This window comes from Canis lupus, chromosome 3 (assembly GCF_011100685.1).
Source record: "Canis lupus familiaris isolate Mischka breed German Shepherd chromosome 3, alternate assembly UU_Cfam_GSD_1.0, whole genome shotgun sequence".
Lineage (NCBI taxonomy): Eukaryota > Metazoa > Chordata > Mammalia > Carnivora > Canidae > Canis > Canis lupus.
This window is the reverse complement of record NC_049224.1, coordinates 86,151,362-86,177,536: the sequence shown is the minus strand read 5'-3', so window position 1 is coordinate 86,177,536 and position 26,175 is coordinate 86,151,362. Positions and strand designations below refer to the sequence as shown.

General features: G+C 36.7%; 1 protein-coding gene across 1 annotated transcript in view; it reads right to left on the bottom strand.

Moving 5' to 3' along the window:
• Window positions 1–26,175, bottom strand: part of DHX15 (DEAH-box helicase 15) — a 59,616-nt gene that overhangs the window by 30,578 nt on the left and 2,863 nt on the right. Inside the window, exons 2-3 of the mRNA XM_038533565.1 lie at window positions 20,920–21,355; window positions 16,630–16,823 (exon numbers count right to left, since the gene is read on the bottom strand). Coding sequence (XP_038389493.1) covers window positions 16,630–16,823; window positions 20,920–21,355 — 630 coding nt within the window. The remainder of the gene's footprint in view (window positions 1–16,629; window positions 16,824–20,919; window positions 21,356–26,175) is intronic.

Genomic DNA, 26,175 nt, shown 5'->3' with positions numbered 1-26,175 from the left:
AATAAGGGATGGCATGTGCAATATAGAGATGTTGATAAATAAGTATGAAAGACAAAAGAAATCCACTAACTCAATGAACCAGAGAGGGAAACCAGGTTGAGAGAAGGCTCAAGATAAACAGCATCTCCTCCTATCCATTCTATTCTGGCTGCTACTGCCACTAACACAAAACAACTATCCCTAGTTTGGCACAGGTACAAAACAAAGTCGGCCTGCATATGCTAAGGTCACAGTTCATTAAATTCATGATTTTATTTAAAATTTAAAAGCAGTATAAAAATGTAAAGTCATCATTTATGATTTCACTATTTTGGGTCTTTATTTTTCACAAATTAATCTAACCTAATCTTTCATGGACCAACTTGGTATTTCTAGTTAATACCGTTTGTTGGAGCAGTTAAGTTCACCAAATTGACAATGTACAGCAGAACTGAATCCTTCTCCTTACATCCCTTGAATTTAATTCTAAACTTATTAAGGCTTTTGGCAAACGAATCCATCCTTATTCTATATATTTTAGGCTTCTTTCTTCTTTGATCATATTTTTAAAAGTAAACTACATTTCTGGAGTTGACACTGCATTACCTGCAAGATTATTTTATATTAAGACCATGAAAGAAAAAACAGTGCCAATTAAACTATGACTCAATGCCTTAACGACAGTGTGGTGCAGTGCATGAATCAGCTATAGCCTCTAGCTACTTTAAATTATCTCTGATCTATTTGAGAACATTTAGTAATTTCTCCTGACTTCAGCTGCTAATTACTGACATGAGATAGGCAATCCTTTTGCACATCATCTCGATAGCAAAACATAATACAGTTCCATCTACTTGTGAGTAACTACCTCAGATCCCACAGACCTCATCTGGTCTTTTGCAGGGGAAAAAAAAAAAAGAAATGAACTAGTAGTGACTCTTCAAATGATAAGTATTTGCTTAAATACTATAAAATTTACACCATGCTGTTCAGTTTCCAAGCTTACTCAATTCAACATGGAATCCCACTGTAATCTTTCTGAAAACATTTTAATTAGTAAATAAACCCAGTACACATAGTTTCAACAGTAGCACATTACTTATTTGATGTACAAGTAGATCAAGTTCAAGCATTCACAGGCAATAACCACCACCAAACTGCTACCAGTTTATAAGACTCTCAGATTGTAAAAATGTGCCTCAGTCTCACATATTAAAAATGTGAAAAAGTCACAGAACTGACATAAGTATCAGGCTTTAACTTGAAAACTCCTTCAAACTCATTAAAAAAAAAAAAAAAAGCCATTCTTTTTGACCTTTTTCCTCCATACATTCCTTAACCTTCAGACACCACAGGTAGAGAGGCATTCAAAAGCACAGCTAACCCAAATACTCATTCTTTTATATTTTTCTGAGGGGAAATGTTGTAAATGGCAGAAGAGATACTGTACGTTAATGAACTATTTGCCTTGTTTTATTAGAAACTACGCATAAAATATGTACTATGTTAAATAGTCAACTAAGCCTGACTTCCAGACTCCGGAGATAGACTCCTAACAGATGTCTCAATACTTGATCATCACTCAGTGATCCAATTATGAGATGCTACTCTTACCTCTACTGCATCACAGGAGCATAGGAAGCTTGCTGTCTGTGCAACAGAGAGCTTCAGGAAAAATTACACCTGTAGGGACACCTGGGTGGCTCAGTTAAGTGTCCGACTCTGTTTCAGCTCAGGTCATGATCTCAGGGTCCGGATGAAGCCCCAAGTTGAGTCAGGCTCTGTATTCAGTAGGGAGTCTGCTTAAGATTCTCTCTGCCAACGCATGCATGCAAGCTCTCTCCTTCTTTCAAATAAATAAAGTTGAACGGATCTCTTAAAAATACAATCAATATTGCTGCGTTTCCAATGTAGGAAATTCACTATTAGTAGTTAACTTTCCCAGGGTCTCAAAACCAGTTAAATAGTTTAAGACTAGGTATCAGCACACTGATGCCCATTGCTGGGCCCCTCCTACACTAATACAATCTCTTCAAAGTCCGAGAAAAATATACATATAAATACAACAGCAAAAGTTACCTAGTGTGGGGGTGGAGATTGGAAAGGGGGGGGGGGAGTAGTTTGTAAACTCATCTGTGATCTACCAAAAACAGGTTAATATTAAAACAGTACTACTCTTCCCTTTCTTTATCCTCTGAAAAGACTGCAGGGGATGCTCTTAGCCATAACTTTTTTTTTTTTTTTTGCCCTGATTTAATTGACCCAACTGTTAGATGGCCTTTTGGTTTTTTTTTTTTTTTTTAAAGATTTTATTTATTTATTCATGAGAGACAGAGAGAGAGAGAGAGAGAGAGAGAGAGACATGCAGAGGGAGGAGCAGGCTCCATGCAGGGAGCCTGACATGGGACTCCATCCCAGGTCTCTAGGATCACACCCTGGGCAGAAGGTAGGCGCTAAACCGCTGAGCCACCCAGGGATCCTGTTTTTGTTTTTATTTGAGAAAGAGAGCCAGAGAGCACAAGGGGGGGGGGGGGGGGGGGAGGAGGGGGAGGAAAAGCAGGCCTCCCACTGAGTAAGGGGCCCAAAGCAGGGCTCAATCCCAGGACCCTGAGATCATGACCTGAGCTGAAGGCAGAAGCTTAACTGACTGAACTACTGGCATCCTTTTTTTTTTTTAATTAGATAGATAGATGATAGATTGATTAGATAGATTTTACTTACTTATTGATTGATTGAGAGAGAGAGAAAGTCAAACAGACTCCACACTGAGCGTGGAGGACAGGACATCTCATCACAACCCTGAGATGAAATCAACAGTTGGAGGCTTAACCAACTGAGCCAGCCAGGCACCCCAGCTGGCCTTTTGTTTTAAATCAGGGAAACAGCTAGACCTCCCAAATACATCTGTATCTTCTATATAGAAATTTTTAGAAAAATCAACCCGTTACCAGATGCAAGTCAGATAAAAAAGTGTTTCCCCAAAACAGTTATGTCCTTTTCCTCCTCCTCCCCATCTTGCTTTATTTCTGAATAATCCTCTCTTTAAGTGTTCCAAAATGAGCAGATTTCTGCCATCTAACATCTTTCTCATGTGTCACCTCAAAAATTCTAATTTTGTCTCTGCTGGTATATCTTATGAACATCTGAGAAACATACATATTTTTATCGGAAAACTAGCTTGTCAGACCTTGAGTTTGGGGACAATTCTTTTGCTGTACATCGCCACAATCACAGACTCCTACCAGCATGCTTTGATTACTAGACTTCAGGCAGTCTTTTCCATTGTATCATATTCATACTCAATTTTTTTGTATGTGCTGTATGTGTGAAGTTTTGAAGTTTTAAATAAAAAAGTGTGCCAGTATGAACATAAGCCAATTGATTTTAGGAACACTGGACTTTTCTTAAAGTACATTAAGTGGCTGGAACTATAGACATGCTGTTCACTGGCAAGATAGAGGGGATTAAGACCCAAACAAGTTCAATAGGTCAAATGTCAAAACAACAGAGACCAATCAACTGACCTGGCCCATTTCAAGAACAGAGGGGAGGCTGAGAGCAAGACCACACACCTATCCTCCCCAGGTTTCCCTCCCTCTCTGATTGTCCTTCCATCTAGACTCTCTGGCCCTTGTCACTGTTGTTTACTCATGCTAAAAAAAAAAACAGAAGGAAAGGTCCCATGCTTTGCCTAATTAAGCCACTACCAGATTTACTGGCAACTATGGCACATTTGAGGTGATATTTTTTGTGTTCAGGGTGACTTGATTCTTTCTGTTGTTTTGTTTGGAACGAATGTTTACCTGTGTCTTTTACAGTTTTTGCTTGTTTTTTTGTTTCCTTTTTAAATTATGTGTGGCATTGTGTGTGTGTGTAATTAAAGCCTTTATTAACCTCAAGAAAAAAGGGAAGCTACCCAATGATTTGCTATACTACTAGATATATGAAGCTCCCTGCTTTAAAAAAAAAAAAAAAAGGGGGGGGGATCCCTGGGTGGCGCAGCGGTTTAGCGCCTGCCTTTGGCCCAAGGGCGCGATCCTGGAGACTCAGGATCGAATCGCACGTCGGGCTCCCGGTGCATGGAGCCTGCTTCTCCCTCTGCTTGTGTCTCTGCCTCTCTCTCTCTGTGTGTGTGTGACTATCATAAAAAAAAAAAAAAAAAAAAAGTGACCAAACACCAAGCACAGAAAAAGGCAGAACCAAGTACTGGACATCCTATAAAAGTCTTAGCCATTTCCCTTTTACGTTTTATACCCTCCATAGTACTAATGGAATATTTAACCAGACTCAGGCATCAGTCACAAAAAATAGTGTCACAATAATAAAACTTGTGATTACCTAATTTTGAAGTTTCAATAACAGACTAAACTGCATAAGAGAGTCAAACTCTACATTTGAATGGATACCCTATTATCCAGTGTTTCTGTTTTAAAACAAAGACTCACTAAAAAGTTTTCTGTGTTACCTGTGAACTGGTTAGAAATACAAAACTTGGGTCTCATCCCTGACCTACTTAGAAATTTTGAAGATGAGGCATGGCAATCTGTTCTAACAAGCTTTCATGTATTTGATTCTAATATGCTTGCTAAAGTATTAGAATCACTAGCCTAAATCAAGTTAAACAAGAGGCAGATTAAGTAGATGCCTAAAGCAGCAAAACATCCCTGAAAAATAAGTCAGAAACAGTTGATATTTTCAACCATGACTACTATCTAATTAATAAAATACACAAAATATTAAAACATGTAAGAATAATTTGTGTGCTGAGTAGTACGAGCTTACATAGCTTGAGTATTTTTTTTGCAACAGGCACGTGCAAATAGCATAGTACAACTACAAGCCAGCTGCTAACCCTGATCCTAGCCAATATCATCAATTCCGACATGAACACAGTATGATAAAACATTACAGACTACAAAGGTATTGTTTAGTTTTGTGTTTACATATATTTAGAATTTTTTGAAAAATTCCTCAACTTGCCTGGTTCAAAGAAAAAAGAACCACAAAAAGGTGAAATGGTTTCCTAAAATGTACACCAGAAATTCTAAATTGTTTAATGAACTCTGATCTGTATCAAATTATTTGTAAGTTTAATGAATGTCAAGTAATGAAAAACTGTCTATAGGGGGAAACAATTCCCAATAACTTAGTATTATGTTCCCTGGTGTAGGAATGTGCTTAGAGACACAGTTGAACCTTCCTAAATCCCTATCTCAAGCCTTATATCTCTCTAAAGAAATTCCATATTGATCCAAGATGTATAAAACAAAAAACTAAAACACATGGATTCATAGAATTATTCAATACACTGAATACATCTTTAATTAAGAACACTTGTATAAAATTCAAGTTTCTGCATGGCATGATGTGTGATAAACAAAGAAACATGGTAAAGTGAGCAAAAATTGGAACTTAAATTCAGAATGCCAATTTTGTTAAGAAAGTTGCAACCTATATCCAGAATGCTAATCCTGTGAAAAGCTCCTACAGTCAATATAAAAAAGGCCAACTAACCAACCACAGAAAGATGGGCAAAGAATGTGAACAAACACCAAGTTTATTACTCCCATAATACTGTACATTTTTTTTTTTTCAAATTTACCTTCTCTGTGATTGGGATGCATTTTAAAATAGCCCCTTACAAAAATGACTGTCAAGCAAGTAGCAATAATTCTGGAAAGATGAGAAAGCACTAGTCTCAGATCCAAAAAGAAACACAAATGACTCAAAAATACATGTAAAGATGCTCAATTTCATATAAAAGAAATGCAAATTAAAACAATAATATTCCATTTTTCACTTAAAATACTGACAAAGAAAAGTTCCATATTACACTGTGGGCAAGGATACATAAAGTGACACTCATTTGCTCATTCCTTACTGGTCAGAGTAGATAAATCTCTATAAAAGGCAATCTGGCAATCTAATAAAATTCAAACATACCCTGTGACTCAACCAATTTCATCTGAAGGTAATTCATTTCAGATATATACCTGCGCATTTGCAGAAAAATGTGTACACAAGGTTTTCTAAGAGGGTACTAAGGACAGTGTTTTTAATAGCAAAAACTACAAATCTGAGTGTCCATCAAAAGAATGAAACAATATACAGTCATTAAAAATAATAAAGCATCTTTATATTTACTGTTCTAGAACAATATTAAGTGAAATCAGCAACCATGTCTTGAACCAATCCCTGCTCCAACACTGAAAATCCTAGTTATGTAGTGCTCTTGCAATACTGTTAGGATTTGGTTACCTTTCAAAGTATAGGTTTTATTCTAGCGTAATTACACATGCAGATAAATCAAAACTGCATTTCTAAAGAATCCAAAACTTGACTCAGCACGACCCAAAGAAATTTTTGGTAACTGCTTCCAAGTTTATCATAAATGACTAGCATTGTTTAATTTGAGTAGTAAGATTTACTGCTTTCCAAATTACCTAGGAAAACTTTACAAATACTTAGACATAAGAGAATTACATGGAGATGAGGAATGAGGATGGTGAGGAACAACACTTTGAGTGGTTAAGAATACACCCTTGTGAGCAGCCCGGATGGCTGTGGTTTAGCGCTGCTTTCAGTCCAGGGTGTGATCCTGGAGGCCCGGGATCGAGTCCCATGTCAGGCTCCCTGCATGAAGCCTGCTTCTCCCTCTGCCTGTGTCTCTGCCACTCTCTCTCTGTGTCTCTCATGAATAAATAAATAAAATCTTTAAAAAAAAAAAAATGCACCCTTGTTACAAGATAAACCTAAGTTAAAGCCCCTACTTTCTTCTTGGCATTTGATCTTGAACATCAACTTCTCTAAAGCACCATTTGTAAAATGTGAATATGGTGGCTTTTGCTTAAATGAAAGAAAAGAATGTATCTAAAGCACCTACTATACCAATTATCTGGCACTTGTTAAATAACTACAAATAGAATTCTATACTAGCTCTTAACTAACCTTTCCCTAATAAATCCTTGGAATAACCTTAGCCTCTGTATAACACACTGTGTTATAGCCACATGTCTGTCTCTACCAGCTGGGTCAACATAATTATATTTACATGTAATGACAAGCTCTTAGCGCAGAAAAGAGTTGTATAGATGTTTCTTGTTACATGCTTCACAAAAGCTTGAAAAACAGGAGTCTCATACACACACGAAACTATCAAATGTATGACATAACTACAAAAGAGTGAAAGGGAGTCTGGAATTTCAGAATTTCTAAAGACAATTCTCTTGAATTCCAGAAAAGTAACACCTGTGTATTTTTCAAGTGTGTGAAGTTTAAATACCACTGTTAAGATCTAGACTTTTTAATTGCATAATTGAATTCCAAACAACTTATATTCAAGGAAATGGTGATGGTCCTATATTAAAAGACTGATGAATAAATATACAGGTTTTAAATTAAACTTTTTTTAAAAGATTTTATTCATTTATTTTTTTTATCTTTTTAAAAGATTTTATTTATTTATTCATGAGACACACATAGAGAGGTAGAGACACAGGCAGAGGGAGGAGAAGCAGGCTACATGCAGGGAGCCCAAAGCAGGACTCAATCCCGGGAATCCAGAATCACGCCCTAGGCCGAAGGCAGACACTCAACCACTGAGCCACCCAGGCATCCCTTAAATTAAAATTTTAAAAAAGTTTAAGGCATTTTTTTTTTTTTTTTACTATTTACTACTAAAACTTAGATTAACCCACTACAATCCAATAAGGTCGTATGAGTGCCTGCACTAAAAACTACACATATTAAAATGCCTGCACAAAAAGGTATGTAGAATTTTTTAAGTTATACTAGATCAAGACCTCTAAAATAGACCATAACCAAAAAAACATTTATTCACTTTTTTCCTCCCTACCATATAACCTATTTTTGTGTAAAGCCCCTATCCGTAGACGGGGCACCTGGCTGGCTCAGTCAGTAGAGCACACAACTTGAACTCTGAGTTTGAGCCCCACACTGGATACAGAGATCACTTAAAAATTAAAAAAAAAAAAAAAAAATTTTTTTTAAAGTAAAGCAACCTCAGGACACCTGGGGTCTCAGTGGTTGAGTGTCTGCCTTTGGCTCAGGGCGTGATCCCAGATTCCCAGGATGGAGTCCCACATTAGGCTCCCCACAGGGAGCCTGCTTCTCCCTCTGCCTGTGTCTCTGCCTCTCTCTGTGTCTCTCATGAATAAATACAAAAAAATCATTCAAATAAATAAATAAATAAATAAATAAATAAATAAATAAATAAATAAAGCAGCCCCTTGCAGTAGAATACTTTTTGAATGACAACAGTAAAAGAAGAAGAATGACAAAACTAAAACAGCTTGCACTTACCAGGAACTATATTAGAAGAAAAAAAACACATATAGTATATAGGGACTTTATAAAATACAACTCTTTTCACTACTATAAATATAGTGAGCCTGAATACCCACAACTTACCCATCCTTCACAATGTCAACATTATGGTCAATTACCAACTTTTAAAAATGCTCACAGTGAATCAGGAGCTACTGAGAGTCATCAAATTACCTTCCTCCAACAATTCTTCCAATATCAAGTTATTTCTACATGCCATAAGTACAAAAATAAAGACGGGATCATCTAAGTATACATAAGTCAGTTTATTTTATTTTTTTTAAAGATTTTATTTATTCATGACAGACACACAGAGAGAGGCAGGGACACAGGAAGAGGGAGAAGCAGGCTCCATGCAGGGAGCCCAATGTGGGACTCGATCCCAGGTCTCCAGGATCACACCCCAGGCTGCAGGCAGCGCCAAACCGCTGCGCCACCAAGGCTGCCCCATACATGAATCAGTTTAAAACAAAGTTATTTACCTCTTTTAGGTGATCTGGCTATTTCTGGATTCACTGTTACCTTTAAAGTCTTCTCTGTGTCCATAATGCTAGAACACTGTACTTCTCAATATATGTAAGTTCTATGAACTTATGTTAAAAAAAAAAAAAAAGCCCTTACGGGGGGCACATGGTGGCTCAGTGGGTTAAGTGTCTGCCTTTGGCTGAGGTCATTCATTACTCAGGGTCCTGGGATGGAGCCCCACGTCAGGCTCCCTGCTCAAGCAGGGTGTCTGCTTCTCCCTTTCTCTGCCCCTCCTCACTCATGTGAGCTCTCTCTCTGTTCTCTCAAATAAATATATAAAATCTTAAAACAAAAACAAAAACCCTTACAAACCTGATCCATGTGAACACAGCAGTTAAAAAAAAATAAGACATTTCGTTGTTCAATATTAAGATCTCCCAAAGGGCAGTTTATGTATAATTCCCTAGCACAGTCCAAGTTTAGATTACTGTAGAACTTTAACATCTATTTATATATCCAGTAAAGAGAAGAGTAAACTACTTCCTTCTTTGGATATAAACAGGTAACTTTACTTGCTACAGTAAGTTGATTAAATTTGTTAAATGAAATCTTATTTCCAGAGAATAATTATATTCTTCCCTTATGATTCAAAACAATTTATATTATTGTTTTTCATACTCAACATGTGATGCCATAATGCTACTGGCAGAGGCATTTCATTATTCTATATTCCTTTCAAAGACAGTATCTTTGAAAAGCTCTATTTTTGATAGTTGCTCTAATAAAAAGCAAATATTAGGCAAATATCAGTGTAAAACAAACAGTAAGTAAATAAAGGTGGCAGTGTCCATCGACTCTAAAGTTTAAGAAACTGCAGTGTTCAACTGGCAAAGATACCACACTAGTAGATAATGGTGATTAATAATGAAATAAAAAGATTTTTCCTCCAATATATGTGTGGTATTTGTTTAAAGGCTACTAAGTTGTTAGAACATAAATACTTAACTATGTTTTTAGGACTAAACTAATAAACGGAATTCTGAGTTATTTCTTCAGGACAGGGTACTGTGAAGACTGAGACATTAAGCATGAAACTTTGAACCAAGGTAGCATGGGAACTTCTACTCTACTTAAAACCTAGCTCATCTAGTTAATCGGCCTATCTAAGTCTCTCTACCCTTCTCAGCTCAGATGAAATACCTTCTCCTCTGTGAAATCATCTACATAATTCGTGTGACTGAGTCAAACTATCTTCTTCATTGCTTCACAGCCTAAGTCCCCAACCAAGAAGTCCCAAGAGAAGAACCAGAGATAACACAGTTCCTTTATGTACATAATGTTTTTTTTCATTTGTAAAAGGATAAACATACATTTATATAGGGTCAAGTTCAACTTGATACATTCAAACACTAAACTTACTACAATCACAACCTATATATAGCATTTCTTACAATGAGAACTACTAGACGTGAACAGTCACATGGAAAGGCACCACACAGTATTTTGAATTTGGAATCTACAATGTTTCAATGCATTTCTACTACCAAAAAACAGACAAAAAGAAAGCAAACAAAACCTCAAACCTCACTTCTATATAAATAGCCTCACAGTTCTGAGATCAGCATTCAAAGCATACAGCTTTATTTGGGCAAACAGCTAAAACACATGTGGTATGTTTCAGTTAGCTATGTAAATCAACAAAAAGAAATGCCTAAGAAATTAACAACAGAAGGCAACTAAATTCTTTTCAAAATACACTGCCCATTCCTCACGTTTTTAAGGAAATGCCTATCATCCTCACAACAGAATTTACAGAAAGCTATTATGAATGTATAGGTTCTATTTAATATTTCGTAAGATGTTAGCACTGTAAACAAAGAGCCTTCTATAACTAAACCCTTCCCAAGTACTTAAGCATAAACACAAAGGTCAAATGTAATAATATATGCATACCTTTAGGAAAGAAATCAAGTTCGTTTTCATGAATTAACAAAAGCCAAAGAATTCTAATTCTAAGGTGATGATGATGAGTTTTCAGTATGACAGAAAACATGCAAGTGGTAAACAACCACATTTATTCTTTATTACTGCTCCTTGACTAAAGATTTTGTAAAACTACCTTTATCTAATCCCAATGCTATACTTGAATTAGAATAAAATCTACCATGTAACAGGTGTTCAATAAATTAGTATATAATCAATGTTTATATAATTAATGGTCTTTAAGTACCAGGCCTATTTCCAGGGCTTACCTCTAGCTCTAAAAGAATATTTGCATTTATTCATTCATTTCAGAGACAAGTAACATCAAGTTTTAATTTCAGTTAAAACCCAAATTATAATTCAATTGCTGCACTAAAAGGAACTTTATTAAGTTGTTTTTATTGTCTCTTTTTAATTAACTGGGTTAACTGGTTAAAAGATTCAATAATTTCCCAAACTGAAAATCTACCACCACTATCAGCAGCAACAAAAGTAGAACTGTTGACTTAGCACTTGCTGGGCGACAGGAATTACTCTAAGGGCTGTACACGAATTACGCTATTTTATCTCAGAACAACCATATGAGGTAGTTATTATCACCTCTATCTTCTGAAAAAGCAATAATCACAGGGAGGTTAATTAACATTGCCAAGATCACAGCTAATAAGTGACAAAGCTGGGACACAACTCCGGCCATGTAATCTTAGTCTGTGGTTTGGGGTGTATTTCCTTTTGATTCTCTTTTCAACTCACCCTTTTAAGGAGGTTGCCTTATAGGAAACCCACTGTGGAATCTTTAAGTAGTCTTTTTATGCAGTTAGTGCTTCTAACTCTTATTTCCAGGGGCCCAAAGAATCTGCTACAGCAATGCCAGGTAAATCCTTCTTCTCAGTGTCAACCTCAAAGGTACTATACCAGCCAGCTCCTTATTGTAGCTGTGTTTCTACTGGAATCTCCTTACTTATTAAATATTTTTAGATTTTCTTTCATCTTCTTGTCTAGATTGCCTTTTTGAGATTAAAAAATGCATAAAGTTTCTGACACATATTGCATAGAATAGTACTTCTTTGGCTGGTTTTTCAAAACTTTTCTCCCTTCCTTTTTCTCCCTCTCCCTTTTCTCCTTGTAAACAAGGGGTTTATCACACCGTGAGACCCTAAGTTCTGTTCATTCTTATCACTCAATTATAGATTTAAACTACGTCCTGTCCGTAACTTTTCCTGATTTTTCCAGCAGCTTGTCCTGAAGCTATATATACAAACAACTCAGGATAGTACAGGTCTTACAAAACACATGTCCTTGAAAGAGTTACAACACTTTCTGCTTCATAAACATTACCCCAGATCAATTCCTTGGCCTGTGACAGATGCCAAAATTGAAATGAATCTGATACCAAAAGCAAAAGATTCAGAAGAGAAGGCAAATTATAAATTATATACACCAAGTCACCCTATCATTACACACTCTCCACCAAGAAATCAGGGGAAAATGTCTTTTCATGAAAAAGTTACCCATTTTTCACGATTATGTCAAAGATTCACCCGCAGTCTACAGTGTAGTGACAAATTTCACTCTCCTCTGTTGCCTTTTCCATCTCAGGGTTTTTTTCCCTGAAATTCCATCCACAAGGCAAGTATAAAGATAGAGACACAAACTCTGTTTCCCAAAGAGTTTATGCAAAAAAAGAAATCAATCTTTAGTTATCCATACAGTCCATAAGCCAGTCCTGTAACATCTCAAGTGATCTGGCATGGAAATGCTGACTTAACACAAATCATCTGAATACTTTAAAAAATACACAGACTGCAGTGTCCCTTAAAGTAAAAAATACTCTTTTTTCCCTTCAGAAAGAAAGTTTTTTATTTTTATTTTTTAAGATTTTATTTACTTATTCATGAGAGACACAGAGAGTGGCAGAGACACAGGCAGAGGGAGAAGCAGGCTCCCTGCGGGGGTGAGCCTGATTGATACAGGACTTGATCCCAGGATTCCAGGATGACACCCTGAGCCAAAGGCAGATGCTCAACCACTGAGCCACCCAGGTGCCCCCCCCCAAAATTCTTAAAAATGCTGTTCCATCTGCCAAGAAAGCTTTGCTCCCTGTACCCCAATCCCTACCCTGTTGAACTATCACTTTCAATTCAGGCCTTTATTCCATCTGCTCTTTTCCAATCTAAATTGAATTTTCAAATCATGCTTTCACACAAACCCCAGTATTCTCTTTCTGAAGCCTAATCACAATTTGAAATTATATTTACTTTATTTACTTTATGGGGACAAGAACCAGATTACTTTTTAGTACTGTATCTAGCACTGTCCAACACACAAAAGATAATTAAATGAACAACTAACTTATCATTACTTATGTAAATTACTGGGTTCCCTCAACATCAAAATATCTCAGAATTTTGTAGCTGGGGAGGGACAAAAAGGAAATAACTAAATTAGCTACAAAACTACCAACTTCAAATGTTATGTCTGCCTGAAAGCTCAAGACTATTAAACTATTTTATTACCTAAAAAACAATTATCAGCTCCCTCAAAATAAATGGAGATTTCTCAAAATTTGTCGTAACTTCAAAGTGCTTCTTAAAATCCACTGAAACAGTTTATTACCTCATCTTCCTTAAAGTGAATTATATTTTCACTGACTATAGTCACAAATTTGGCAACATCTTCCACTGACTAGTGTGCTCTTCTTTAACTAGCTCACTTTTTTTCTCCCAAAATTTCCAAGCCAAAATAGCAAAAGGAACATAAGTATTTTGCAAAAGGAATACTTCAGAAAAGCAATAGAAGCAGGCAAAAATCATAACAAGTGATACATAAAAACCATTTACAGTGGTAGCCGTTTGAAAACTAACTTGCCTGGGACATCTGAATAAATGAGAGACACAGAAGGAGGCTGAGACATAGAAGGAGAAAACATAGAGAAAAGAAAACTAACTTGTTTGAGACTGGACAGGTTTTTAAGACTAGTCTAATAGAGAGAGTACACTAATTTACACTAGAACCAATTCTCTGAAAACAGCACAATATTAGATCAAGGATCTAGAATTTATGGATATATGTCCCATACACCAGAAAAGGTATCTTTAGATCCCGCCCCCCCTTTTTTAAAGATTTTATTTATTAATCATGAGAGACACAGAGAGAGAGAGAGAGAGAGGCAGAGACACAGGCAGAGGGAGAAGCAGGCTCCATGCAGGAAGCCCGATGCGGGACTGGATTCCAGGACCCCAGGATCACGCCCTGAGCCAAAGTCAGATGCTCAACTGCTGAGCCACCCAGGTGTCCCGATACCTTAGATCCTCAGTGTACACAGAGATTTAAAGATACATTAATTTAAAGTACTCTGAAACAAATTTAATTAGTAAAAAAGTGTGTTTACTGTCAATAATGAAATCAGGAAAAATGTGGTTGAATTCTGAGTCCCTCAGACAGAATCTTCGGAAGTTAGTCCTCTTCACCATCCTTCTATGGTGAAAATTAGCAGCTTTTTACCTGACTAAATAATGGATACATAGGCTTTTTACATCCAAGACTGCCCCTGAACAACACAGGTTTGAACTGCACAAGTCCACTTATACACAGATTTGTTTCAATACAATACAGGACTGTACATGTATTTTCTCTCATGATTTTTCCCTCACCTTATTTTGAGAATATGGTAGATAATACATACATACCTACATAATGTGCTAACTGTTAATAGTGAGGTCAACAGTAGGCTATTAGTAGGTAATTTGTGGCAAAGTCAGAAGTTAAACACAGATTTGTGGGGGGTGGTGGCAGGAGGTGCTCCTACCCTCTCCATGGCTCAAAGGTCAATAGTGTTATGAGAAGAGCTCCAGGAGGAGACTGATAGGTGTCGTAGGTATTCACTCTTCCTACCCAACTGATTAATGTAACTGATCCTTAAATCTTGGCTGTTTTAACATCTGGGGTTCTCAAAAAAATGAGTTGATAGATAACTATACAAAATATATCTAGGGATTTATACTCCCATTTAGTGAAGCATTCCTATTATCAAAACTATCACTTGCTCCATACTCTTATATTGGATTTAGTATCACATAAAGACAGTATTACGTTAGCTTCTATCTCTTCAGATTCTCCAAGATATCCCAGTAAGCTTGCCCTGTCCAGAATTAAGCAGAGATTTTTGTTTAAAGTTTAGTTATAGCCTCTGGGAATCATTCCGTAAGAAAACATCACAATGCCAAAAATACGTTCATTTTGATCTATCAAATCTATTTTTATGTTATTTGTCATTCCCTATTAACCGAACCAAAATCTTTCACAAGTATACCTTTTGAAAACCTTCCACTTCCTACCACACACACACAGACCCAATATTGCATATAACTTGCCTCTCCCCAATTTCCAAATTCGTTTTCCCTGTTCAACGGTGGTTTGCCAAAAAAATTCAACAGTGAATAATTGTATCATTTCTCCTAAAGATGAGTAAAGCCTGCCCTTTATTGTCCTCAAGTCCTTGACATTATCTACATTTTAAATTAGTATAAAACCTTAAGTTATGATTTATGTAATTCTTTCAAAAATTATATAATTAAAAGTGAACAATGTGATAATCACTAAACTAAAAAGATGCTCTCAATGAAACTTAAGATATAAACCAAAAACATACCCTAAAATCATAAAGACAAGCTGATTTAAGTAAATTGTCCAGCTACTATTAAAAACAATATTTAACTCTTTAACCTGAAGTTCTAATAATGCTTATCAAAGAAACTAGAAAAAAGCTGACATGAAACTTGAATGACTGGATGCTTGGAATAAGGAGATTTTTAAACCTGTGAATATCGTAACTGTATAAGAAACTCTATCTCTGACCTCTGTATTCTGAAATATTTACAGATCAAAGTATAAAACGTCTGATTTGCTTCAAATTATATGGGGCAGGGAAAAGGTTGGGATATGGATGAAACAAGCTGGGCAATGGTCGAAGATGCATGATAAACACATGGAAGTTCATCATACTATTGTATTTCTGTATACATTTGAAAATTTCTACAATAAAAAAAAGAAAATTTCTACAGTATATATTTTTCCCTATAAGATTACATATATTTTTGCCACCAGTGACTCATTTCACTACCCATGTAACTTTTTTTTTCCAGAATTGTCTTTTAAAAAACCTCAGGGAGATTACATTGTGACAAAGAAATCATTTTTTAAAAAATGACTTAAATGTCACATATATACAGAATAAACAGAAGCAACAAAAGGGTAAATTTTTCAAAAGAATTACCATCCAGCAACACAACATTTCCACAACTTAAGCAGAATATAAGTGTAAGATGAAAAAAAATTAGGACAGTTAAAGAAAATATTACAAAAAAGCTCAACATGATAGTCAATCGTGCACCACAGCTATAAAGGAAAAGGACTTTGAGGAGACTCTAAGACTCTATTACACAACAAAAGATTCCTCCTTTTAGCTCATAACATCTGTATGATAATAACTGTATAATTAACATTAAAAGCCCTATCCCCCAAATAATTTCTATTCCATCCCACACAACATTCTTTCTAAAAGAAACTCATTTACTAAGATCTATCACTTTTCTATCACATTTAAATGATACATTTCACCTAAGATACAGCACCAAATAACTAAAATCTGACCTTTGAAGCTGTCTACTGAACAGCTATATACATTACCAGCAAGAAAGAGAATTCATATTAAAAAGTCACCTGCTAAATCTAAGAAGGTCTACTCTTGGGCTATTTTAAATTTGGATGACTTGAGACTCCACTATCTAAGCCCTCTATCTAGTGGCAGAAAACCAGTAGAGAAACAAAATATGCATATTTAAAGATAGTACTTACTTAAGAATGGTTTTTGCACTACTGCAGTCTTCAAATCGAATGGAGTAACCAACTTCCTGGCCCAACATCACATCCATTTCATCAGCAACTCTCTGAGCCACACTCATTGCAGCCACTCTCCTGGGTTGGGTACAGGCAACTCCTCTCTTGGGTCCTGGTAATGATCGCATGTACTCCACACACCACTGTGGAATCTATCAAATAATTTCACATTTAAATTAATTCCACTCTGCCAGCATATCAGGTATATTTTACATGTAGTATTTCATTGCATTCTAATAATATAAAACAAAATTCAATTAGGCACACCACAAATTACTATTTAAGACCCAAACTTATAGCATGAGCTCTCCAAGCCAAGGAGGGGCCATATATAACACTAATCCAACGTAACTGTACTTCTGAGCAGGTTAGGTCCACTGAGGCTATGCTGAATATGCTCTACAGTGTCAACTATTCTATCATTAAGCATTTCTCTATACACTGGAAAAAAACTCAACTTACGAAAAATTCTACTTTATAACAAATGTTGAGTCTCCAAAAATATTCTCAGAAATAATAAATTCTTATGCAATTTGAATTACAAAATGCAGGTGAAAATAGAAATCACAAACCCTTGTGGTTATAAACCTGTATCTTTTACGTCAATACAAATTAAGTTGGTAAGCTCCTATTCTTCTGCCTTCAAGAGAGGTATGTACAACAGAACACCACCTTAGGTGCCATCTTAAAAGTCAATTTCAATAACTGTCAATCTCAAATTCAACAGCACCTAGAGAAAAATACCAACAAGCACAAGTTGGTTGGCTGCCAGGACAATGGCACATTTTCTCCTTGTTCCATCAATAGAACCTCTAATTTCATGGCTCTTCACTCACTTACCTGGGTAAGAACCATGGGAAAAATCTTAAGTGATCACTACATTAAATGGGAGTCCACTGCTATAAAGTCATGATAGGTCTCCAACAAAGCATTCAAAAGCCTGTCAAATACTACAGAAAATGTGTGTGTGTGTGGGGGGGGGGAAGGGGTGTTACAGGATTTGTACAAATGCACCTGAAGAATACTGGTTGCTGTACCATTACTACATTTTAGTTAGGTTACTTGTGCAAACTGGGGATAAGTGTTTTCACTTACAAATATCTGAAAGGGGAGGGATGACTATGTCGCTTCTCTAAGAATGTAACAATGCCTATCTTTAAAAGGACTTAAAATGAACAGAAATAAATACTACCCTAAAAGTGAAGGATCTCTCTAGGCTTGTAAACCCACAAACCAAAGTTTAAAAGATTTTCCAGCGAAGTTTCATATCTAATCTCAGCAAGCTTCTTACAAAGGCAAAATGTACTTTTTAAGACCAAATAAAATGAAATTCAAAGAAACATTTACCATTCAGTTAAAGCTATTTAAAGCTCGTTGGAATGAGCTTGGAATTCTCAAGGCAAAAATGCTCAAATTTTGGAATTCTCAAGGCAAGAATTTGCAAAGTTTTTTAAATTCACTCCAGTGAAACGGATAACTTACTCCCATTTTAAAAGTAAGATATAAACAGTTTTAGCTAATTCAGCAGTTTTTGAACTTTTGATCTCAGGACTTTTATACTCCTAAAATAACCAAGGATGCCAAACAACTAATAGACTTACTGTATGAGGAAATTAAACTCAAAAGCTGTTACAATATTAATTTCTAACAAAAGAAACCCATTCTATGCTAACACATTTTCTATGAAAATTACATCTTCCAAGTAAGAAAAAAGAAAACAAAAAATTAGCAAGAAGACTACACTGTTTTGCATTTTTGCAGGTCTCTAATGTCTGGCTTAATAGAAGACACTTGGATTCTCTTACTGGTCTCAATTTAAATGTGTTGCACTATTTTTGTTCTGTTGAAGTATACAAAAAATTCCCAGGACCTCTGAAAGAGTTGCAGGAGCCTTCAAGGGTTCCCAGACAATATTTGGAAAATGGCACAGTCAATGCATCTATTCATATTTCTAAGAATAGACTGAAGAAGGGAAGTGGGAACTGAAATACGCAGTGTACTGGCCTGTTCAAACCAGGGATGATTCCTTCCTTTCAGCTTCTTCTCTTCCTCCATTTGAAGCTACCTTCCTAAAAACTGATCCTCAGCCCTCTAGTCTTACTTTACACATTATCCTGATTGGTCTTATTTATTCTCCTGATTTCTAATATTACCTATAATACATTTGACAATCCTAACTACGTTCCCATCCCTAACCTAACGGTCCTTTCCACTTGAGTATCCCAAATTCAAGAAGTTCAAAACCATTTTGCACCTTCCTCCAAATACTTATTAATCCCTCCCACGTCCCCTAAGATTAGTAACTCCACAATCTACTGTTTATTCTATTACCTTATACAGAGTCAAATTTTGCTATGATCTCCTACAAAGTCTGTCGTCCATATACAGAGCATACAGAGCTTTCTCTTCACCAAACCTGTGCCCCCGTTCACACTCAACTGGCTTTAGTTTCTTATATATGGATATAGCATGAACATACCATATTGCAATGTGGGATCAAGTCCCACATCGGGCTCCCTGCATGGAGCCTGCTTCTCCCTCTGCCTGTGTTTTTGCCTCTCTCATGAGTAAACAAATAAAATCTTTAATAAATAAATAAAATAAAGCTGTTCAGCTTCCCTTTGAACCCAACTGCTCTGCAATCCTAGGTACACAAAAACAAACAAAAAATACCACAAATATTCATCCAAATAATTACAAACCTCTCATTTTGAATTGACTTGACCATCTGCATTAACTGCTACTAAAGAAACTCATCTCTGAAATAAGGTTAACCACATAAGACCACAGAATAGCAGAATGAAATAAATATAGCATTGGCTATAAACAATAGCCAATGGGACAAAGTTCTTAATACTGAGCCCACCTAAATCTACTATGCATAACCACGGACAACCCACTAAAACCTCTAAGACTCTTATGAATCTAAGGCTCATTTTGTTCATCTGTGAAATGGTGATTAACAACTTCCTTGTAAGGTTGTTGACACAAATAATACATACAAGGGACACAGTGCCTAGCTTTATCCAATAGCTAATTAAATACTATGTAGATAAACTAGTTGAAATAATTCTTTTAAATACTAAATAATTCTTTAAAATAAGTTTAAAGTCGTATCTTTTCACACATTAAACTTCCATAAGGTGATAAAAATAAACCTATCAGTTTCAGTTCCTAACATCAATACTAGATTTTCGTTCAGTTATGAAGAAAAATCGTATTCAGTAAGGCTCAGTCTTTCAAAACTTCTTATTCTGGTTGCCACTGTAGCCTTCAAAATGTCTCCATGATATACTCCAATCTAGGTTTGTGGCATATGAAACTTAAATGGTAACTTGCGTATGCAGTACATTCCATTATAAACTTGGGTCACAGGTACATAAACATGGAAAATAAGCCAGGAAGAAACACAGTACAGTCATAATTTCTACATGGTAAGACAAGTTATTAAATTCATTTCGACACTTTCCAGATTTTCCAAATTTTCTACAATGGCCAAGGACTGCTACTTTTGCAATCTCTTAGAAATTTGTGACTGGTCAGGCTCAAACATATGGGAAATATGGTTAACACCTCACTCATAGCAGGAAATGCAAATTAAAAATTATGCTGATACTACTTTTCACATATCAGATTCGTAAATATTCTAATTCCACAGTATAGTCTAATGGATCTACTTGCTCATGAAAAACAACCATCAGAAGCAGCCTAGAGATCGATAACATGGGACCAGTAAACAATGGCTCATCCATTTTTGGAAAATATCCTAGATATATTACTAACAAGATAGTGTTTACTTCTAGGCCAAGTGTAACTAGATGGATGTGGAGGTCATGAATAAAGAGACTTTACTCAGCTCTTCCATCTTTTTAAAAAAAAGGATAATTTTCACATGGTTCAAAACAAACAAGAACAAAAACAAAACTATCCCAGTGGTTCCAAATTTCTACTCAGAGCAATAGAATACTTGTACCTCCAAATTTGTACCACCCCAGAGTCAAAGTGATCAGAATGCATCATTCTGCCATATTTAACATTAACAAAACAGCACTGCTATATTCCCCTAGACTCAGGAAAATAGGCACTCCCTACAGGATTCCCACTCTGTGCACTACAAACATCAAAGTAGCTAGTCTTCAGGATGTTCTAGGAGACAGACAAGGCAGAAGGACTTCCAATCAAATAAGCAACATTTAGTAAATGTAAACATTAATACGGTATGTACTGTGGTACACAATAATAACTCACCTGTGTTGTTTTACCAGACCCAGTCTCACCAACCAGTACAAAGGACTGATGCCTAACCAGAATATCTGTAAACCTATCCTTGTATTCCCAAACAGGGAGCTGAAGCCGTTTCTTTAGAATATCATAGTATCGAGGAGTATGGGGTAAGTTGGTAAATGGATTAATGCACTGTGGAAGTGATGTGTGTCCTGCATGTCCTGTGTGTGTTGAATGAGCAGAATGTGTCGAATGTGTTGAATGTGCAGAATGAGTTGAGTGAGCTGAATGGGAAGCTTTTAAAGGTGGTAATCCAGCACTGATAAGCATAGCATTAGTCGAAGCTCGCAATTCCTTCTCCTTTTCTTTCTCCCTTTCCCGCTCTCTATCTCCTCTATCACGTTCTCGGTCTCGATCTTTAGACCGATCTTCACGATCCCGGTCACGATCTCGATCCTTCCTAAAAATAAAAATTTAGAATTCAGATTCTGAATTTTACGCAAAATGTTCTTGGCAGTGTTATAGTCACAAAGAACAAGAATGTCTAACCACCAAATGAATAAACCAATGAATTATGTAAGTATCAGACATAATGAAAAAGACCTTATAATCAAGAATTCTCCATGCCTCACCCATAAATCTTTTTCTTTCCTTGATGAGACCTCAAATTCTCTTAAGGGACCATCTCTTTCTACACCTTTAGCCACCAGCTGTTGTTACACAAGACTCGGACTTGACTGAGTAAAGTAAAACCCCTTCCTACTTATTTAGACAGTAGAAATTAAAGACTGAGAGTAAGGTGGGGGAAAAGGAGGAGAAAATAAAGCAAGAGGGGGATATGGGCATCACAATTTTCCCCAGATTCTCCCTCAAGTTACATGAAAAGTTATTTTTTGCACTGAAAGTATGTTCAAAATTCAAAACTGCTTCTGGACACAAGGACCATTCTACTTCACATAACAGTAATACAAACATGAGTTAAAGGATTGTAGGTGAGTTCATTTTCAAGTTATGCCTTAAATCAGTTTCCCAATTTTGTTTTATAAGCATGTATTTGTCCTATTAAAAAAAAAAAACTAAAATTAAAACACTTCCTTTTGTTTTCATTGTTTCCTCTTGCATGATATCCTTAATAGTAACTGCAAAACTCTGTAAACCTATGTATACTTTGGACATCTATCAAGTGAAATATAACCACTAAAAAAACAAGCTCCACTGAACAATAGTAAGTTGTCTTAAAATGCTAAAATTATGCAGACGGTCACTATACTAAGCCTAGGTCAACTTTAAGTACTCAGTTCTAGTATCTACTTCCAGTTAGCAGGCATGATTCCTAATACAATAATAATTTTTAAATAAGCTTCAGACCAATTCCTATAGCAAACTTCTACAAGGTATTTGGACCCAGACTTGAAATAGTTGAGGCAATATAGAGCTATGAGACAAGCCACTGAACACCTCAATATTCCTTATCCATAAGACACAAAAGGCATACAAACTTCCCATGCACCAATTATCAGTAGCTGAGTAGGAAAAACCATTCATTCCCTATAAAAGCACATCAGCAGGACAACAGAAACCCCTTGACAGAATACAGCTAAAATTCTAGAGACAGCAGGAGTTAGGATGGCTCCCCAAATACAGAAATGTTAAGCAGATCAATCTTATTTTCTTTTGTCCTCGCTAAAATATAACTGTATTCCACAGGAATTTAAAGTTATTCCATATATACACATACATACACATTTCATATATATACTTTCATATATCCACATATTCATACTTTTCATACAAATATAAGATACATATATAAAAAGTAATCCTCCTCTCTCCCATCCAAGTGTTCACCCCCTACAGAATCACAGGACACACAAGCTAGGATTGAAACCTTTCATCCCATCTGATACAAAGAGAAAGGAAATCAAAGGGAAAAAGAACCCAAAGGATAACCTAATAAACAAAATCAACTCTCAGACTATAGCTTCCTGGGCTATCTTTGAAATATGCCGTCAACCATCCTTTCTTTGCTTATCTCATTCTGCCTTTGGTCTAAGGTACTCATTATTTATATTGCCCCAAATGTGAACGAGAAAGTTTACAACAGAGTACACAGAAATGTGGCCCACAAAGAGAGCAGCATTGTAGCCATGAACATACACGTGGTCACAGAACATAAAAGAACCCTTAAAGAACATCCGGTCTAAAAGCAAAGGATTCACGTGTCTAGTACTTTAGGAGTGGGGCTGGACAGAAGACCATTACATGACCATCAAGAGATGAGACAAAAATATAGTAAGTTTAAGGAGATTCTATACTACAGTACTAGGTACTAACATATGAACCTAACTAACCTTTCAAGGCTTTTAAAATATGGGAGGCGGAGAGGGATTAACAAAGTAAGTCGTGACAGGGGGACTCCAGGGTAGCTCAGCAGTTGAGCATCTGCCTTTGGCTCAGGGCGTGATCCTGGGTCCAGGGATCATCAGGTTCCCTGCTTTGGTCAGTATGGCTTTTCTTCATTCAGATTACAACACAATTGATTCCGTGACTGCTTTTTTTTTAGATATATCCTAGGCCCCAGGCAGAAGCATCATCATCTTGATTTCAGTTCCTCCTTTACCAAGTCTCCTTGCACCTTTATGACAGGCTGATGCCTCTTGGGGGGAGGGAGGCGTGTCCGCAGGTACAACTCTAACCTTCTCCCTCATTATTCCTCCAAAATTTTCAAGTACTGAACAGTAGCCCCCAAGCTGAGAAACCGATACACCCAGGGGGCCAAGATCCACAAAAGTCCTAAGAGTCATCGCGCCTCAACAATTTGCTGTGGCTTCAGGGACACCTATTAGGACGTGACTTATCTTCAGCCTCAGTGTCCACATTTACGACACCTGCCTTGCAGTGTTGCCCTAAGGATGAGGACAGAGGTAGGGTTAACACTGTGGAATCACATAATAGGCAAACGGGGGGGGGGGGGGCACAAATTATGCCCTGACTGCCAATTTTCTCTGTTCCAGTATAAAAAACCTCTACAGGTTGAATGCAGGTTGTCCATGCTGGGAGCAAAATGGGGGCACCTGGAGTGCTCAGTGGTTGAGCATCTCCCTTTGGCTCAGGTCTTGACCCCGGGGGTCCTGGGATCGAATCCCAGATCAGGTTCCCCACAGGAAGCCTGCTTCTCCCTCTCTCTAGGTCTCTCATGAGTAAATAAAATCTTGGGAAAAAAAGAGTTAATCATAACACCTTACTTTGTTACAGTAATACCTATACAAAGATGTTTTTCAAGGGCCTACTTCATCAAAAACTTCATTACCAAAATAACTACAGCATAGAAAGTATAAAATACATTCTAAGGACACAAAGATTTAACTGCTGCCAGAGAAATGGGGGTAAAAATAAAAAGAGTAAAAGGAGCACTGAGATCACAGCTGTATAACCAATAGCAAGGTGTAAGTCTCAATTTGCCATCTGCAAAGAAAAAAGTATTAATAAAACAGTTGGGAGCTTAAAATAAGAAAGCAACAGGAAGGATGCACGCGGCAAATTCAATCATTTTGAAATGTTGCCTATGACTCAAACTATCTACTTTCAATGGGGGAGGGAGGATAAAAATTAAAAAGCAGCTACAGAGGGCTATCTCAAACCTACTGCTTCATAACTAACATGTAAGCTGCCATGTGTATGCATTTTTTTTTAAAGATTATTTATTTATTTGAGAGACAAAGCACAGAGCCCTATGCGGGGCTGGATCCCACGACCTTGACATCACCTGAGCCGAAATGAAGGGTGAGGGAGAGGCTTAACCAACTGAGCCACCTAGGCCTCCTGCTTGTTTTCTTTTTTAAAACAAGCACTTTCATTATACAGGAGAGTTTTACGGTTAAGATTTACTCATTGACATATAACGCTTAAAAACTGAATAAAAAGTGGTGCTTTATTGATCACACAGCCAAGTCTCAGCTCAGCCCTAGCTCAGCACTTTGGCTATCTGTATGACCAGTTATTGCTTTCCTTGCCTATAAAATGTGGCTATTCATAGATCTTGTACAGTATTTCAAGAATTAAATGAGTTAATATACGTAATATGCTTAAAGTTGTGCCTGGAATATAGTAAATACCTGATAAATATTGCTTATGACGGAAAGATCTTTTGGTTTAATTTAAAATACCATTTTAAAATTCTACATGGAATACGCACTACAGTACAGCTAATGAAGATGTAAAAGCTGGTTATCAAAAGCAGAGTATTTTAAATAAGCATTGTTTTGGGGGTGGCGCCTGGATGGCCCAGTGGCTGAGCCTCTGCCTTTAGCTCAGGGCGTGATCCCGGGGTCCAAGGATGGAGTCCCACATCGGGGTCCCTGCATGGAGCCTGCTTCTCTCTCTGCCCGTGTGGTCCTAGGATCGAATCCCACATCGGAGTCCCTGCATGGAGCCTGCTTCTCTCTCTGCCCGTGTCTCTGCCTCTCTCTGTCATTCGTAAGTAAGTAAATAAATAAATAAATGCTTTTAAAATAAATAAGCATTGCTTTTTATCTGGCAATCTCACTCCTAGAACTTCTCTTAAGGATGTAAGTGTGCAAATTTGTGTACAAAAGGATGTTCTTCATACTTTTCACTTGTAAAATAATAGACATTGGGAAACCACCTAAACACTAAAGAATAGGAAACTGGGTAGATAAGTTATGATCCCCCTTTATACTTAGAATATTATAAAGCCAATGAAAAGGATAATATATATCTATTCTACTTTAGGACACATTTTTTTTTAGCAAATAAAAAAGCACAAAACAACCCATAATGAAACATCCCACTGTTTTACATTATATTGGAAACGTATATAGAAACGTATGGAAACGTTATATTGGAAAATATATAGTTTATATTTGTGAATATACATGCAAAGACTGGGGCACCCGAGTGGCTCAGTCAGTTAAGTGTCTGCTTCCGGCTCAGGTCATGATCTCAGAGTCCCAGGATCCAGCCACATGGGGTTCCCTGCCCAGCCCAAACAGGAGTCTGCTTCTCCCTCCACCTCATTTAAATAAATAAGATGTTTTTATAAGACATGCAAAGACTAAAAACAATGTCCATCAAGGGGTAAAAGACGAGGATGAAGATTTCAGAGACATTGGACATTTTTGCCTTTTATTTATGTATGGACATTTCTTGTATTCCTTGGGGCAAGTTACTTAACCTCACCTATATCACAGGAAGGTAGTGAAAATGTGGTTATATACACACTGCCCCCAGAACAGTTTTGGGAGCACATTATGTACTCTA